Source organism: Sorex araneus, chromosome X, assembly GCF_027595985.1.
Source record: "Sorex araneus isolate mSorAra2 chromosome X, mSorAra2.pri, whole genome shotgun sequence".
NCBI lineage: Eukaryota > Metazoa > Chordata > Mammalia > Eulipotyphla > Soricidae > Sorex > Sorex araneus.
In genome coordinates, this window is record NC_073313.1 from 36784882 (window position 1) to 36803184 (window position 18303).

The following is an 18303-nucleotide window of genomic DNA, read 5'->3' on the forward strand; positions in this document are numbered from 1 at the left end:
GTTCATTTTTGGTTTTTGCTTTTTTTGGGGAGCGGGGAGAGGATTTCTGGGACCATCCTGGCAGTGCTCAAGGATTGAACTGGAGTTGTCTACGTGCAAGGCATGTGCTTGAATGCCTGTATTACCTTTCCAGTTCCTAATATTTAGTTTTTCTGAGAAATGGACAAAGATGGCAGTGAAGTGGGGGACCTGGAGGAGTTCCGAACCAAAGATCTATAGTTAAGGGTGAATTTAGCGTCAGGCTCTTCAGCCCCAGAGCTACCCATTGTCTTGTGCTTATCACCTTAACCGGGCAGACCAAAGTTGTGCATTCCAGAGCAATTATGTTACAATTAAAAGGCAGAGAGTGGCTAGGGGTGGAAATTTCTTACCATATAGAGAAAGGGAAAAGGGAGTATTACATCCCAAAAGGTTATGTAACAATCAGAATAGAATCCTGTCACATCCTCCTTATTTTTTTTTTTAATTCTCTACCTGACTTACCTGACTGGCTTTCACTAGACCTCATAAAGGGCTAAAATAATGACTCTGGATGGTTGTTTAATGGATTTCTAAAAAAAAAAGAGCATATTTTCTGATAATTTGCCCCAAGGTAAGGGGGATTTCTTTTGGATAGTCACTAGGTGATTTGAGAGTAGTGTTTCAGATAACCATGAGGGTAGTTTGAATTAGAAGTGCTTCTATATTAAAACACAAGCACAGTCAAGATTCTTGAGCACCACCTCCTATTTTAGTAAATCTTGGGAGGGACCTTCATGTCTACATGCTAAGGTTGCTAGTATAAACAATTTGAGCTTATTTGAAAGGCAGATATTCAAGTCTTTGTAGATAAGGAATTTGCAACATCTGTATTTTTTAAATATCCCCAGATGGTTCATATGCTCAATAAAATTGAGCATAAAACACAAGACCCAGAAAAACTGAAAAAGAGATAATGTCATCAAGAAGGGAATAGATTAAACTCTGGTAAACATTTGGCAGAAAGTAACATCACCTCTAGAAATTATGTCAATTTGGAAATTTTTATGCAGCATATGTTTATTTATGACATTTGGATAATTTTTGTGCTAAATTCTCTTTAGTTTCTTGTACTAATAATTATCTCTATACATAATCCTATGGAGTATAAAATCAAACATTGCTCTAATTTATTCTAATAGCTTTTCATTTTGTAGTGTGCAATCCCTGAATCACAGCCGAGAAAAATTACTAGACCATTTATCTTGTGTATTTTCAACCAGCTTTTAGGTGAGAGAAGCAGAATTTAAGATTAGGTGCTACTATATCTAGCACAATATACTGCCTTCAATTTTTTAATCATAATAACCTTTAAAATGTTGTATCTACCCTATCTCCCTAATTAGCATTTTATGTTAGTATGGTACATTGGTCACTGATAAATAAACCTACTTGATATATTATTGTTAATAACCCCCCCTTTTTTGTTTGGATTTCTTTACCTTTGCCCTCATCCTTACTCCTCTAGGGTACCACATTACATTTAGATATTATGCATCTTTGCACTGAGCTGTGGTATTTCCTCAGACTTATTTTTCATGACCTTGACAGTTCTGAGGAGTATACTTGCCACATTTCTTATGAGTAGGAAATTTCTTTTTAAAGAGGCAACATTGCCCTGTTTCCAAAACCTGACAAAGACATTGCAAACAAACAAAATTTCAGACCAATATCTCCGATGAGGATGGATGCAAAATTCATCCACAAAATCTTATTAAATTTAATTTACTGATTCCTTTAAAAGTATCAGAAGCCATAATCAAGTGGAATTCATTCCAGGAATGCAAGAATGATTTAAGATTTATGGTTAGATTTGAGTTAAAGTTTAGGGGGAAGAAGACCATGGAGGTGAGTTGTGATTTTCATCACATCAAGGAAATATGCTATTAGAAGTATTTATCATTATTATTGATAACCTTGATCACCTACCTGAGGGCACGTTTGTCATGTCCCTCCACTAAATTGCCACTTTCTAGACTGGAGCAGTGGTCCTACAAATGTTCTGTTGGCTGGTGTTCAGAAATTTTGTATCAGCTGTTAGTGAAATGTCTTTGCTATGAATTTCTTGGCACACAAATTCCTAGGTTGTGCCTGACTTAGTTGTCTACTCTAAATTAATATTAAGTAGTGCTTTTCTAATAATTGACAAGGCATGTTTCAGCAGAATTTTTGCGTTTTATTAAAAAATAATTGACCATGATCTTAGTTTGGGAATTTGCTGATTTTCAGGATACTGAATATTTTTTCTGACTTTAAAATACATATAAGTAAATTCTTGTGCATATAGATACTTTGTGATGCTGAGTTTAAATGATAAAAATGTAAATTATAACTTTCTCCTCTAGTATAAGACTTTTATTTTATCTAATGCTAGAACAATATTGAATCGTTTTATCATAAAAAGTATGTAATATTATGCTAATGAAAAACCTTATTTTAAAATATGTAAATCTAATGTTAAACTAAAAAATGTAAGTCTTAATTATATTTGCTATTTTCTTATATGGCAGTGAATTTTGTAATCTAGTAATACATTCATAAAACTTTTGAACACATAACCTCAATGTGCCCATTTCATTAATATGATGAGGTCTATGAATGGCGCAATGAGTATCTTGGGTCAGATTCTAATAATTTTTAAAATATTTTTGGTGAGTCTCTTCTGCTCCCACACTTCTTCTCTTTGTTGTTGTCAAAACCAAGTGTCACATGCTTGGTTACAGTGTATTCTTGTTTGTGGTGCTTTCCAGGGGGACCATACTCTATTTCAGAGCACCATTATAGCAGTGTAACACTTTGTTTTCATTAGTTTTTCTTTTGAGTTTTTGTTTGGATTTTCGTTTTGTTTTGTTTTGTCGCCACACCCAATGTCGCTCAAGGCTTACACCTGACTCTCCACTCAGGGATCACCTCTGACTGTGCTTGGAGTACCATAAAGGGTTATGGGGATCAAACTGGGTTAGCCAGGTGCAAGGCAAGTGCCCTACCCTGTACTATCAATTCAAACCTGTTGTATCACTCTCGTTTGCAAATCACGGTGTCACTGGTATCACAGTTGACATGAGGCGTTAGTATCAGGGACAGAATCCGTGGCTTTAACGGTCAGTACTCTGCCACTGAGCCACATCCTGTATCCTCTTTAGGATATTGTCCTGCTTTTAAACACATTACAAACCTAAGTTACATAGAGGACAACAGCAGAGAATGAACCGCACCAGAACTAACTCATAGAAAGAAAATATTAGTATCTTAGTTTGGGTAAAAAATTACACAGATATTCATTATCATCATCATCATCATCATTATCCCGTTGATCGTCTGATTTCTCGAGCTGGCTCAGTAACGTCTCCATTTGTCCTAGCCCTGAGATTTTAGAAGCCTCTCTTTATTTGTCCTTTCCAATGGTGCTGCATTGGAGGCTCTTTCAAGGTCAGGGAAATGAGATCCAGATATTAGAGAAAAATATTATGTACATTTTATTTAATCAAACTCAACTAAATATATTATCATTTCCACATAACAATTTTAAATGACTTATTTATAGTAATCCTCAATTTGAGATTCTGTATCAATGAAGTTTTCTGATCTAACACAGATCTAAATTGTAATCACCTAATTTCTTGATTTATATAAAAGAAATAATAAAAATAGTCTAAATTATGGAAAATCTAAAGATCTTTTTCTATAATACTTATTTTCAGTTTAGCAGGAGATTGAAAGCATCCATGCTGTGAAAATATGGTCATTGGTCATTAGAAATGTACACTTCTCTTAGAATCATGATATTAAAACTTTCCCTAGATGTGCATCAGTGGTATCTGTATTGTTTGAGTTGTACTTGCAGCAAATTTTTATTAGGGAATATTTAGCAGAGTTTTGTTAAATTATTTTTGCTAAGTAAACAAATCCTATGAATTATAGACAACATATTAAAATATTTAGAAAAGAAGTTGTGGAAAACCATGCACCATAAAAAAAAAACTAATAGTATAACACTGAACTTTGTTTCAGGCTTGTTCTCTCATATTTTTAAAAGTAACACTTCTAGTATAGGAGTATTGAGAGGATTTACATGAGGTACTTAACAAAAAACATAGTACAAACAGAACAAACCATTATTATCACTTTAATCAATATCCATATCAGATATTTTCCTCCCCATAGTCACCAGGAATGTCCATTATAATTTATGGCCAGTGGTCCCTTTCTAAATCATTAAAGCTAATTGAGGGATATTTAGGGACAGAAAGTTTACAGGGTTTAAGGTATTTGCCTTGAACATGGCTGACCCTAGTTCAGTTTTGGCACAGCATTATTTTTGGGACCACAAGGATTGAATGCTGAGTACAGCAGTTGTGCACCATCCCCTTCAAAATAAGAATATTAATTACAAGGTAAAATTGAAACTAATAGTACCCTTTAATTTTACACTCTAATATTGAATATTTAAAAATCTTTTATTCCTGTTTTTCTTTAGTTACTGCTGCATTTCTCTGTATAGATTATCAAATGGAATCTCTAAGTCTTGCCATGGTTTTCTGACAAGGTATCCTAAATTGCTCTCTATTCTTGGAAATATTTTTTATCAAGATAAATTATTTTGGGCTGGAGAAATAATACAGCAGGTAGGCTGTTTGGCAAGGCTCACCCAGCAGGTTTGATCCCCAGCATCCCATATGGTCTCCCAAGCACTGCCAGGGCTAATTCCTGAGTAGAGTCAAGAGTAATCGCTGAGCATCATGCGGTATCGCTCAAAAAAATTATTATATGTAAATGTTAATGTTATAATAGTCATTATTAAATATGAATTATATACTATAAGATTAATATAAATTTTAGCATAATTTTATTAAAATATTAAAGTAGAGAGAACTTATAATCTGTATGATGCTCAAAAAAATTATTATATGTAAATTTTAATGTTATAATAGTCATTATTAAATATGAATTATATTATATACTATAAGATTAATATAAATTTTTATATAATTTGATTAAAATATTAAAGAGGAGAGAACTTTTAATCTGTGTTCCCTTTTTACCACATTTTCAATAATAATGATACCAATATATAAGATAAGCATATATTCATGCTGTACAATTTGTCAAAATGTTTTGTAATCTTTTCTAGGAAGAGAATTATTACTCAAGGTAGCTTTTAAACTGAGAGGCATATCTACATAACAGGCAATCTATCAGCCTTTCTCTTACTAGTCTGTCTGTTAGTATACTGGATCTCAGTCAAGAACTCAAAGGAGTGAAAGGAATTTGATTTTACTTTTCCGACATTTCATTCAGAAGAAACTCTATTAGCCATTATACAAAGAGTATGAAAACTGGAAATAAAACCTGGCTCCAAATTAAGACAAGCAAACGGTAGGGAAAGCAACCATCAATTAATTAGAGAAAGATAATGAAATCATTGAAATTCAGGCAATTGTTTTGATCAAATAATTATGATGATGAAATATCTGGCTTGGATTAGTCTTCTCAAAAGGGTTACATAGGCTTTTGTCCATATACTCAGAGTAGGCCTCTTCAATAAATGTCACCTTTGTAAAAGGAAGTAAAGGTCACTAACTACCCTACAGGCCTTGGGAAGTCTGTTAACATTTCCTGAAGAATGCAGAAAATTTTAATTAAGAGAGGTAAAGATCCTCAACCTCAGGGATAAGAAGAATCTCTCGTCGTCGTTGTCTTAAATTTAGTAATTTTGTAGTCAAAGAATCAATCACTGTTTCTCCATTCTATGACTTGAGAAGAATGTAGTTTGGTAGTTTGCGGGTTGCCATCCAGGCTTTCATTAATCAGTGAATACATTCTAAGAAACTCATCAAGAAAAGGATGGGAACAGGCTTGCTCTTCAAGTCCTCACTCTCCCGTGAAAACTTATCTCACTTGCTTATTTCTTTGCTTGATCATTTCCACTCTGGAGAAGGCTGTGTTCTCTCTCAAACATAGAGATCTCCCTTTCTTTCCCCTTATGTCCTTCTAAATAAGTTCCAATAAAACTATCTTACTTTTTAAAAAAAGATGGGAACACTTCTTTCTCATCACTTGAAGTCTCTTCTTTGTTTACTTGATGTCCCAGACCTCTTGGTCCTTGGTCTGTCCTGTTTTCTTTAGACGTTAAAGCTATATAAATTCTCATATTTATGTTATTAAATTTATTGTTCCCTTTCTAAGCAATGTGATGTTCACTTGTCCGGTTTCAAATGAACTCAAAGGGGTACAAGATTTTCCCCGATGCCCCACCAATCCTATTATTAATTATACATTAATTACTGTAAATGCAATAGATTTGTAGTAGTTTGAAGACATTTGAGAACAATGGCAAATAAATGGACCTAAAGAAAAAAATGCTAGAATTTGGTAAAGATCTAGAAGACATTTGGAGTTGTAGTTATTTTCAGTAAAGAAATAACTTATTTGATTTGTTGCAATGTCTTTCTTTGTAATAATAATTATATTTTAAGTAAAGCATAAAGCATAGGTGAACAAACTTAGTTGAAACAAAAAGTAAAAAAATTAATTTCATACATAAAAATAGTAAAAGTCATTTTTGATATTAATATATTCATATAGCAAAGATTAACAACTTTATTCTTTAGTATTTATTTAGTAACAACTTTAGTATTATTCCAGAAACTGAATAATACTAAACTAAGTAATGTTTTCAGCAATCAATATCCTCCGGATAGTGGAGTTCATGCCCAATTGGATCAGCTTAATCAATGACAATAAATAGCAGTACTCCTACATTTTAAAAAAAAGTGAAAAAAAAAGACAAAAAAATATCCTGCAGATAATTAAAAATTAATATTGCGTTTAGAAAAATGGTTTCCAATGATTAGACTGTCCCTATATCCATCTCAATGATTATTATAAAAGAAAAATGTTTTATAAAGTACCTGAATTTGACTGTCCTGTTTATTAACTGATGGATAAATTAGAATATTCAAGTCATCGGGTCTTTGTAAAGCAGGCACATTTTTAAAAAAACCAATGAAATTATTTAAAATATAGGAGGATGTGGGGAGAAAGGGACTCTTTCATTGTTGGTGGGAATGCCGACAGGTCTAACCGTTTTGGAAAACAATATGGACATTCCTTCGAAAACTAGAAATTGAGCTTCCATATGACCCAGTAATACCACTTCTGGGAACATATATTCTGGTGCAAAAAAACAAAAAAAAGCACGGTAAAAATGATATCTGCACCTGTATGTTCATTGCAGCACTGTTAACAACAGCCAGAATCTGGAAAGAACCCGAATGCCTGAGAACAGACGACTAGTTAAAGAAATTTTGGTGCATCTGCACAATGGAATACTATGCAGCTGTTAGGAAAGATGAAGTCATGAAATTGCTTATAAGTGGATAGTCATGGAGAGTATCATGCTAAGTGATATAAGTCCGAAAGAGAGGGACAGACATAGAATGACTGCACTCATTTGTGGAATATAAAATAACATAATAGGAGACTGACACCCAAGGAGAGTAGAAACAAAGGCCAGAAATATTGCTTTATAATTAGATAAGCTGGGGGAGAAAGAAGTTGAAATAGAGGAGGGATCACTAAGTCAATGATGGTTGGAGGGATCGGTCGGGATGGGAGATGTGGGCTGAAAGTAGATAAAGGACCAAACGTGACAGCCTCTCAGTGTCTGTATTGCAAACTATAATGCCTAAAAGTAGAGAGAGAATATGGGATAAATTGTCTGCCATAGAGGCAGGGGAAGGGTTGGGATAGGGAGGATACTGGGGACATTGGTAGTGGAAGATATGAACTGGCGGAAAGATGGGTGTTTGATTATTGTATGACTGAAACTCAAACATGAAAGCTTTGTAACTATTTCACAATGATCCAATTAAAAAGTAATTTATGATTTATCTTATAATTGCTATACCAAATATAATTCATTCTCTAATTTAAACACTTAAACATACTTTCTCTAATTGTATATTAGTTATGGTATTTCATTTATTTAAGGTTTGCCATATCATTAATTTCCATTATTTATACATCTCCATTGTTTCATATTCTTTATTGCTGTGTGTCCCTGCATTTCTTCATTTCTTGCGTTACATGCATTACATGCATATGCCTCTGGTTTACATTAAACTCATTGGATTATCCCCAATCATTGAAGTTAGTCAATTATGTTAAAAATTACTATTAAATTTCCCTTTACTTCCTAAGGGAAGCTACTCTTAGTAGCATTCACTTTTAATTAATTTTCATGTCTGTGTCATTAGTAAAGAAAATAAAACAAAACACTTGAAAGATGCCTGGTTAGTGGAGGAGCAACATACACACACAAAAACACCAAACAAATAAATGTAAATGAATAAATTGATTCACCATGACAGATATTTCAAAAACCTGGAGTATATAGCTTACATGAATAGAGAACAGTCCCTGGAAACATATTAGCCTCCCAAATTCCAAGTGAAAGACTCATCTTCTAAAAATAAAAAATGTAAATTAATTTATGGGGCATTTGTTGTTCCTACTATTTAAGTTAAATGTGTATAGCCTTTTAATTTGACATCTGTATATTTTCTGATGACAAGCAAAGTCTACTTTGCATCCACCACCATAAAATTGGCTCCTTCTTTTAAATCTGATTTACCTATAACTACCCATCACCCCTTGTTTCAACCATCATTTTGTTCTCTTCATAGAACAGGTGTTTTTAATTTTGGTGATTGTTTCATTTATGGTCTTTTTTTGACAAGTGAAGACAAACAATGCTTGCTTTCGTCACCTGCCTTTTTTAATAGCATACCCTCTAACTCCTTGCAGATTGTTACAAGTTTTATGCCACATCCCAGTTTTACCATTAGAAGAAACTCAAGTGAATTAAGTGAGCTGATGGGCAGATATCTGCTCCAGAGAAGAATGACCCCAAAAGAGCCCAAGCCCACTTTCATATTAGGAAAATCTGATGTAAATACCCCTTAATTGTCCATCATGTCACTGAAACAGAAGTCTTTAGTTTGTGAGAGTTTTTATCAAGTCAGCATGCTTTGTGTTATACAATTTTTTTCTTTTGATAATTGCGTTTTTTATTAATTTTTTAATTAGTGAGTGTGTTATACAATCTTATGATGTAAGTTGTGGACACTGACTGAGCACTCTAAATTGGACATTATAATATTCCTGCCCATGTTGTGATTCTCTGTCCAGTCCCAAACATGGGTGACCAGAAGGATCACAAACTCATGTAAAACACTAGGATCTAGGGAGGTGGCACTTGTGTCCTGAGGTAGGGGTGACAAGTGCTGATTTGCAGTGGATAGGGTACCCAAGGGGTGCAGGACTAAACTAAATCAGCCCAAAACACCGGGGCATCAAACAGCTCTAGTGTCATTACCAGACTAAAATCCTGGGCAGCAGTCTGTGACAAATTGTCTACTCTTTTCCTTCTTGAGAGTTTCAGTCAGTTTATGTCCTTGGAATAGAGCCTTGGTCACTTGAGGTCAGCAAAGGGAGTTGTTGAATGACTGGCACTAGTCACAATTAGGATAATAAGTAGGGCTTGAGCGCTCTGCCCAGCCCAGAAGAGAGACATCTTCACAGTGTCTAGCTCCTACTTTGATCCAAGGGAAACCCCAGGAATGGGTCTCGATCTTGATCTTTCTCCTTTTCTTCTCAGGGAACTTCTCAGGAGTCTTGAGTAAACATCAAGTGACCTGATTCCTTAAATACTGGAATCACTGAGTCTTGTCAGCCACCTTTTTAATGCTGAAAGACTAAGGGCAAGCCGGGGTAGTGAACTTATGTGATGCCTAGTTCTATTCTTCAGATCGCAGAAGGTTGTAGAAGATGTGTTCCTAGGGATAGTCAGTGTTAAGTTTGCAATAATACTCATCATCATCATCATCATCCAGAACTTTCCTTAAGTCAAAGTAAGGAAACTTAGTGAGACCCCTAAGTTTGAGTTTGGTCAATCCAGGAGGATATATGGAGGAGATATTGCTCAAATGGTGTCGAGTTGTCTGAGATATACCTTGGTGTTAGTATAAGGTGACCAAGCTCTATTTCATTGCAACATTCTGCACCTCAATGAGGACTGACTACCACCACCTGAGAACAAATGTGTTTTGTTAGATTCCAACCATTATCTGCTTACTGTGATCCCTAAGACCTCATCCTGGGTTTGGTGACTTCACTGGGAGAACAGTTTACCTCTTTCATGTTCTTATTAAATATCTGGCAAAAAACTGTAGAGTCCTCTACCACTACTATCAGAAGACCATTGGAGATGACTTGTATCAGAGCCACAATTGTCCTTAGAGATGGTGCCACTCATATTTAACCTTTTTTTTTTTTAGGCAGTGATTCCCATTGTCTGTCATCTCCTACTAAAGAAAGTACCACTTTATTCATCATGCCTAACGATCAGAAGAACATACCCCCAGAAGTCCAAAATGACAGTGATACCAACAATGAGGCCCCCAGGTTAACCAATGTCACCAATGAGGTTGTTACTATTTCTGAGGCTACCAAGGAACTATCTCTTTTGTCTGATCCTCACACATCCAACTGTGAACGTAATGCTGTTAATTTTTCTATGCCCAGCACGTCATCATTTACTCGAATCACCCAGTTCACTTCCGGAAATATCATCACTGTGTCATTTGGCAGATTGGCTAATGGTTTCCATAATCCAAAAATGAATGAAACACCAAGGTCTGCACAGACTTTAGGTAATATCAGCAATGTGTCTACTCGAGTAGAAAAGCGTAGTAATGTGTCTGCAGATATAATCGAGAGTAAAGTTGCCTCACTGGTGAAATTAATGCTGCTGAAATATCAAATGAAAGAACCAATAACCAAGGAAGAGATGATCCAGACAGTCATCAAAAACTATGAACAGCACTTCAATGAGATATTCTTCAAAGCTCATAAGCGGATGGAAATGATATTTGGCCTGGATGTGAAAGAAATCAATGAAACCAACCACTGCTATGTCTTCATTATAAGTCTAGGTCTCACATTTGATGGGATGGGTTGTGGTAAAGAAGGAGTCCCTAAGACTGGTATTCTTATCCTAATACTAGGTATCATCTTCATGAAGGACAACTCTGCCACTGAAGAAGATATATGGGACATTCTGAATCAAATTGGAATATATGAAAATGAGCATCATTTTGTGTTTGGAGACACCAAGGACCTTATAACAAATCACTTTGTGAGAGAGAACTACCTGGTGTATCGGCGGAGGGCCAATGAATCTAGTTGTTTTGAGTTTCTGTGGGGCAAAAGAGCTCATGCCGAAACCTCTAAGATGAAAGTTCTTGAGTTCATGGCCATGGTTAATGAAACCGTCCCAAGTGAGTTTGGGTATAAATACGAGGAAGCACTGGAGGATGAAATCAATAGGGGCTTAGCTAAGGACGGATTCTGGGCATGAGTCAGCCTCTCCAAATCGTGATGCAGCCAGGCAGAGTTTCCTCAGGTACAGCTTTTGAAAGCTGATGGTGTTTATACCAATAAATCTGAGGGACTTCTAAATGAAACATGTTAGTCTGTGTATTATGTCCGCATGCTCCAAGTTTGTATGTATAACTTGAAAATTTATTTTTGTTAATGTATTATTGAAATGTTTCTTTTTATATAGATTTTATCAGCATTGAACCCTTTAGATTTTTGGATGATATTAGTTATATAGTTAATGTTATAATGATATTTAAGGACTACATCTTATTTGCTCATCTGGATAAAGACAGCATATCATTGCTGAGGGCATTTTTTTTGATAATTTGGAAGAACTTGCTTTACATCATTTGGACCAATAGAGGAGAAAAATCTAAATATATATTAAAATCTCTTGCAAATCTTTGTTCTATAATATTGAATAATACAGGGGATGGAGAGATACTAAAGGTGATTGCCTTTCTATGCAGTCAAACAGGATTTGATCCCTAAGACCCCTTATGGTCCCCCTGAGCACTATCAGGAGTAATTCCTGAGCCAGGAATAACCTCTGACCAGTGTTGGAGGTGGCCCAAAAATATGTAAATAATACGCACCAGGAATGCATAGCTCTTACACATAAATGGGTACGATCCACAGAACCACCTAAAATCCCTCAGGTATACCATATATATATATATATATATATATACACATATATTTATGTGTATGCATATGTGTGTAATTGTTGGTAGCAATTTCTTTTACCTGGTAAGCAAATTGGAGTGAAATTCTGACTAGTCATTTCTTAGAAAGAGATGATAGTTCCCTGAGAATTATCACCTGTAAGTTACTGACTGGCACTCTGCTATGGAATAAGGAAGAAAATCTTTTAATTTAGTGAGGTTACTTCAGAGTAATCTGGCAAACAATAAGTAAGGATTACCTTTTGAAGGGAGTGAAGTAAATTAAAATGCCGTCTTGAGAGTGTGGAGAAGTATTCTTTTTCTACAGGTTGTTGGGGTTGGGCTTGGGACCCTTACCCCAGGGCTGGAGTGATAGTACAGCATGTAGAACTTGCCATGTGTGGCACAGGTGGTAAAGCACATTCTCTATGTAAGGTCCAGATTTAATCTGTGTGGGTACCTGCAACAAACTAGATGATCAGAGAAAAGTGGTGACTATAGCTGAAAATGTCTATATTTTTAAAAACAAACAAAAAGAGTACATTCATGGGGGAAAAAATGAGGTAGAAGGTTTTGAATGGGTCTAGGAAATGATGTATAATTCAAGAAGTTTGTTTATGAGTTCCCTTACTTGCATGTAAGAGTCCTTGTACCCTTCCATGTAAATGGTAAGCACCTTTTTGAAGGACAGCGAAGTGTCAGGACATAGTTCTTGTACCAACTGTAGATTCAAGCTGAATTTGTGTGTGTATGTGTTGAGGTCAGAACACCCAGTGCAATAATGCTTAGTAACTACTCCTGGCTCTCTGCTTGAGGGTCATTCTCAGGAACCCTGCACTGCTAGCGATTAAAACCAAGCCTTCCGGTTGAATAGCATGCACCCCAACTCTCTGAGCTATCTCTACAAAGGGCAGCAGGGTAGGAGATAAGGAGTTGGTCCCTGAAATATTCTAGGATATATGAATTATATTCACCTAGGGAGAACATTCTGCCAAAGGGAGGAACATATAAGCTGCGTGATAAATAATACAGTTTTACTCCTGACTATATATTTTGTTCAATGTGATATACCATGTCCTATTTTCTGAGTAATTTGTTTTTTCGGTTTAGAAAACATATGCCTGTGTGTTCTTTGAAAAATGGTTTGGCACCATCTAAAAATGTTACAAATAGAATTTCCACATGACTCAGCAATTCCACTCCTGAACATCTACCTCAAGAGCACAAAAATATTAATCCAAATTGGCATTTTCCTATATCCATTGCAGCACTACTTACAATAGCCAAGATCTGCAAACAATCCAAGTGCCCAAATGGAAGAGTGGATCAATGAAATACCATGTAGCTATGAGAAAAGATACAATTTTGGCCTGGGATTGGAGGGTCTCATTCTAAGTGAAGTGAATCAAAAAGTAAAATAAATAAATTAATTAATTAAAAAAAGGGGGGGCCAGAGCGACAGCACAGCGGGTAGGGCGTATTGCACGTGGCCGACCCGGGTTCAATCCCTGGCATCCCATATGGTCCCCCAAGCACTGCCAGGAGTTATTCCTTAGTGCAAAACCTGAGCATCGCTGGGTGTGACCCCCAAAAAGCAAAATAAATAAATTTTTTTTAAAAAAAAGTAAAAGAGAAATACAAGATGACCCTGGGAGGGAGAGTTAGTACAGCATGTAAGGCAGTTGTCTTGCACACAGCTGACCTAGGTTTGATCCCTGGCAGCCCTTTTTGTTTTTGAAGCCCTCTAAGTGTGATCCTTGACCATAGTCTCACCCTACCCCTGAATAAGAAATATTAAATATTCCTACTCATGTGCAGAACATAAGGAAACAATAAAAGGGATTAGACGATGCCCAATGTAAACAAACATTGAGACATGATCAGTAGTACTGAGGACTAAGAAGTATGGTTGGGGTGGTGTCGGGTGGGTGGGTAGGGACCATGGGATAATGGTGGAGATTGACATAGTAGCACTGCAACTGTAAAACAGCAACTTCAGTACTATTGTAAATTATGATACCTCAATTTTTTTAAAGAAAGGAAAAAAAGTAGTCAGAGATATAATACAGGAGTTAAAGGAATTTACCTTGCATTACCCTGGATTGAATCTCCAGCATCACAGATGACCCTTAACAGTGCAAGCATTTTTGTTTTTGAGCACTGTCAAGAGTCACTCCTGAGAGCAGAGCACGTCCAGGTGTGCCACACTCAACGAAAATAATTTAATGCACTCAATCATAAATGCATATATCGGAATCAGTAATTAATTCAATTGAAAACTAAACTATTCCAGGAATGTGGGCTTTTTGTCAGTGGTTTTCATGCACCAATCTATAGACAAGCAGTGGGAAACTACTGCTATATAAAATTCATACATATTACTACAGTCCTGGAATAAAGGGCTTTTTGAACCAAATACACATATGAAGATCCCCAAGCTCAAAGCTTATCACTGTGCCACTGTATCAGATTTGTCTTGCTTGCTTGTTTACCTTTTATCTTTTCTTTCTTTCTTTCCTTCCTTCTTTCCTTTCCTTCTTTCTTTTTCTTTCTTTCTTTCTTTTCTATCCTTTCCTTTCTCTTTTTCTGTCTTTCTTTTTCTATCCTTTGCTTTCTTTCTTTTTCTTTGCTTTCTTTCTTTTTCTTTCTTTCTTTCTTTCTTTCTTTCTTTCTTTCTATCTTTCCTTCCTTCCTTCCTTCCTTCCTTCTTTCTTTCTTTCTTTCTTTCTTTCTTTCTTTCTTTCTTTCTTTCTTTCTTTCTTTCTTTCTTTCTTTCTTTCTTTCTTTCTTTCTTTCTTTCTTTCTTTCTTTCTTTCTTTCTTTCTTCTTTCTTTCCTTGTCTTCCTTCCAGTTGGGGCCACACCCACAGGGGTTACTCCTCCTGGCTCTTCACTTAAGAATTTCTTCTGGCAGTGCTCACGGCTCATATAGGGTGCTGGGCATTGTACAATCTCTTCAGCCCCAGTATGTTTTCTTCCCTAACATGTGACATAACAGGGGCTAGATCTCTCCTCTCAATTCATCTGGGTCTGCTCTATTCCACCCTTATTGGCCTTAGACTTCCAGTTGTTTAATTTCTTTTTCTTCCAACTATTCCTTGATGCTTTGGAGGACATAAAAAGTAGGGTGTTGCAATCAGAAACTCCCAAGTAGGTTTAAAGAGAGATGAAGAACAATTTAGTGGTTGTCTGCGGCCTTCATTTGCTTCAGGTTTTCTATCGCTAACCTCTGGGTTCCATGTGAAATGCCTCCTATCTCAGAGCTGTAAGTTTTTTGCAGCTCCAGCTTAATTCATTAAAAGGTTCTCCCAGAACTACCCCCATGGGACCTATTGACTAAATCTTCACTCTTCCCCTGAAATCACTGCTTTCCTATGATTTTAAGCATTCCAGCTCCTTGATTGTTGTCCCATCTCTGAGAGCAACGTTTTGTGCCACATAAAGATAATTTTCACATTGAGAGGACCAGGACATCACCACAGTCTCAATTTTCCCGAATTACTGCTAAGCATAGCCCAGTTCTTCGTGGAATGCACTAATCTAGAGATAAATAATTCTGAATTTAGAAAGGAATTTTTAAAACCATTCTGACATTTGCAATATAATTTTAATGAGAAATTTTTTTGAGAATGGCCACTGGATACATATGCCTATTAGTTTATTTATGTGGCTAATAACCCAGGCCTCTCATAAGTGGTTGAGAAAAGAACAAAGATTATGAAAATGACTACATAGAAATATCTACTTTGAATAAATTGCTAAAATTATTAATAGACAGTCTGTCTTTGGTTAGCAAAAGCAAAAATTAATTCAAACTATTTCCTGCTTCTTGTGTAAGCACTTAACCCAGAAGAAAATGTGGGTTCTCCTTTGTGCCCAGTGACACCTGTGTTCAGGAACATTCAGTCACCTTGGTGGTGGCAGAAATTCACAGATTTTGACAAGGTACTAATAGGAAGACGAACATTATTTATTAGCATTTTTCAAGTTATTGCATAGGCCAATTCAGAAAAAAAAGTACTCCTGCACGAAAAAAGGAAAAGTGTACTGATATTTTATAGGTTCCTTCTGAAAGTGTTCTGTGATTCTATTTTTGGAAGCAATTATCACAACTATCACACTATCACAGAAGATAAACAAAAACATTTTAGAATTGCAAGGATATGCAATCTCAGAAACTCTAAATGAAAATAAAAAGGGTGGTTGTCATAAAAACTTGATTGTTGTAGACTACTTAATAGTCTCAACAATCTTGAGTCTAACAATTGATGGGGAAAATATCCACATCTTCCTCTGACTGTGCTCCTGAGAAATATTACCATGTTCACATGAAGTTAGAAAGGATGATGTGACTGATGTGACTAGCTCTTACTGTTGATCTGTAAAATAAAGCAATATCTGTCATTACCATATCAAAGTATTTAATTCTTACTTCAGTACTTTTGATGGTTTTCATTGCTTTCACAATTAAAGAGTGAAATGCTTGTTTGTATAGTGAATCTACAAAAAAAGCCCACCAAATTATTCTTGAGCCTGGTGTCACCTGCTAGTAAAAAAAAACAATACAGCTGGAGAAATATTTTAAGTTATTCATATGTTGGGTTTTGATACAACTATCATTTGATGGTAACTTTTAAAATAATTTTAACTTTTATATTTCATTAAAACCAAGCTTATTAAGGAAGAATTTAGAGTTAAATTCCTATGTGATGTACAGTTTAATGGGCTTGAGCAACATGCAATCATATTCTTATAATCATGCTTACATAACCACCATGTAATTCAATAATATAATGCTTTTGCCCTTTGAAACATTTTTTTATTCCTCTTGTAATCAATCATCCTATTTTATTCTCTGACCTGATTTCCTTGACCTGATTTCTGTCCCCATATTTTTTACCTTTCAAAATGCATATAAGTGGAATAATGTAGTCTTTCATTTTGTTTCTGGTTTCATCCACTGAGCACAGGTCTTCTGAGATTCATCATTATTGTGGTAAGAATCAATGTTTTGAGTGTATTAAGGAGTAGCAATTCCTTTTATGAAGTATATCATAATTGGTGCATCCAGGTAACAAATGAACGTGTGCAATTGACAGTTTTATATTAAAATATTGTCATAAATATTTTATACAAACATTCAAACATAGGTCTTTTAGTGTTTATGGATAAATACTCAGACTCAGGGAAGAATTGCTAATAATATGATGCATATGATTATCTTTTATTCTATAAGAATTTGTCAACAGATCTACGTGGGTTCGTGCTAGGTATTTAGTAGTTATTTCAAATAATGCTCATGATTATTCTTTTTAATGTAAGAAGTTTTTCTTATTCATTGTACCCAATTTCAGGTGATAACTCATTAAGATAATGAGTTTTATAAAGATATGCAGATACAAGGGGCCAGAGGGATAGTACAGTGGATTGGGCTTTTGCCCAATCATGTAATTGATGGAACTGGACTCCATTCTAGGCACCACATATGGTCTTCCAAGCCCAGCCAGGAATGATCCCTGAGCAGCACTGGGTGTGGACCAAAAACATAAAGTTACGTAGGTAGCAGGAATCAAAGTTCAGGGAATGAGAGAGATAGATAACACAGGAGACAAGCTCCAGACTTGCATGTGACCAACACAGTTGGATCACAGTACCACATATGGTCCCCTCGGAACCACAGAATTGGCCCCTGAGTACCTTCAGATGTGGTTCCCCCCAAAAAAACAAACCAAGGTTTGACTCGAACTTAGGTCTCTCTGTATTTTTCCCCCCATTGGCAAGTCATTGTGTACTTGATTTGTACAACATTGAAAACCTTCTTTAAAACAGATATTAAAGAAAGCAATGGAAGTGCTACAGAAAGATGTAAAAGCCATACTTTCAGTATACTGCTATTTTTAAGAGAAAGTTTATTAAATAAAATTTTTAAACAAAAAATTTTCTCCTCCAAAATGTGTTCACCACTATTTCTTCCAACAATATATGATAATTTTGATTATGCCACTCTCTTTTCAGCACTTGGTATTGTTAGTTAAAAAATGTTTTGGCAATTCTTATAGGAATAAGTCAAACATATTATTTTTTTCTTATAGTTTTAATTTGAATTTTTCAAATAGCAGTAATATTGAGTATTTATTTCTTCATATTATTCTGATCATCTACATCTCTTCTTTGAT

At 35.4% G+C, this 18303-nt stretch overlaps 1 protein-coding gene across 1 annotated transcript in view; it reads left to right on the forward strand.

Annotated features, from left to right (window-relative positions):
• The window catches only part of LOC101541454 (melanoma-associated antigen E1-like), a 77661-nt gene that overhangs the window by 21232 nt on the left and 38126 nt on the right, over nucleotides 1-18303 (forward strand). Inside the window, exon 2 of the mRNA XM_055121063.1 lies at nucleotides 10359-11434. Within this exon, the coding sequence (XP_054977038.1) occupies nucleotides 10359-11434 (1076 nt within the window). The remainder of the gene's footprint in view (nucleotides 1-10358; nucleotides 11435-18303) is intronic.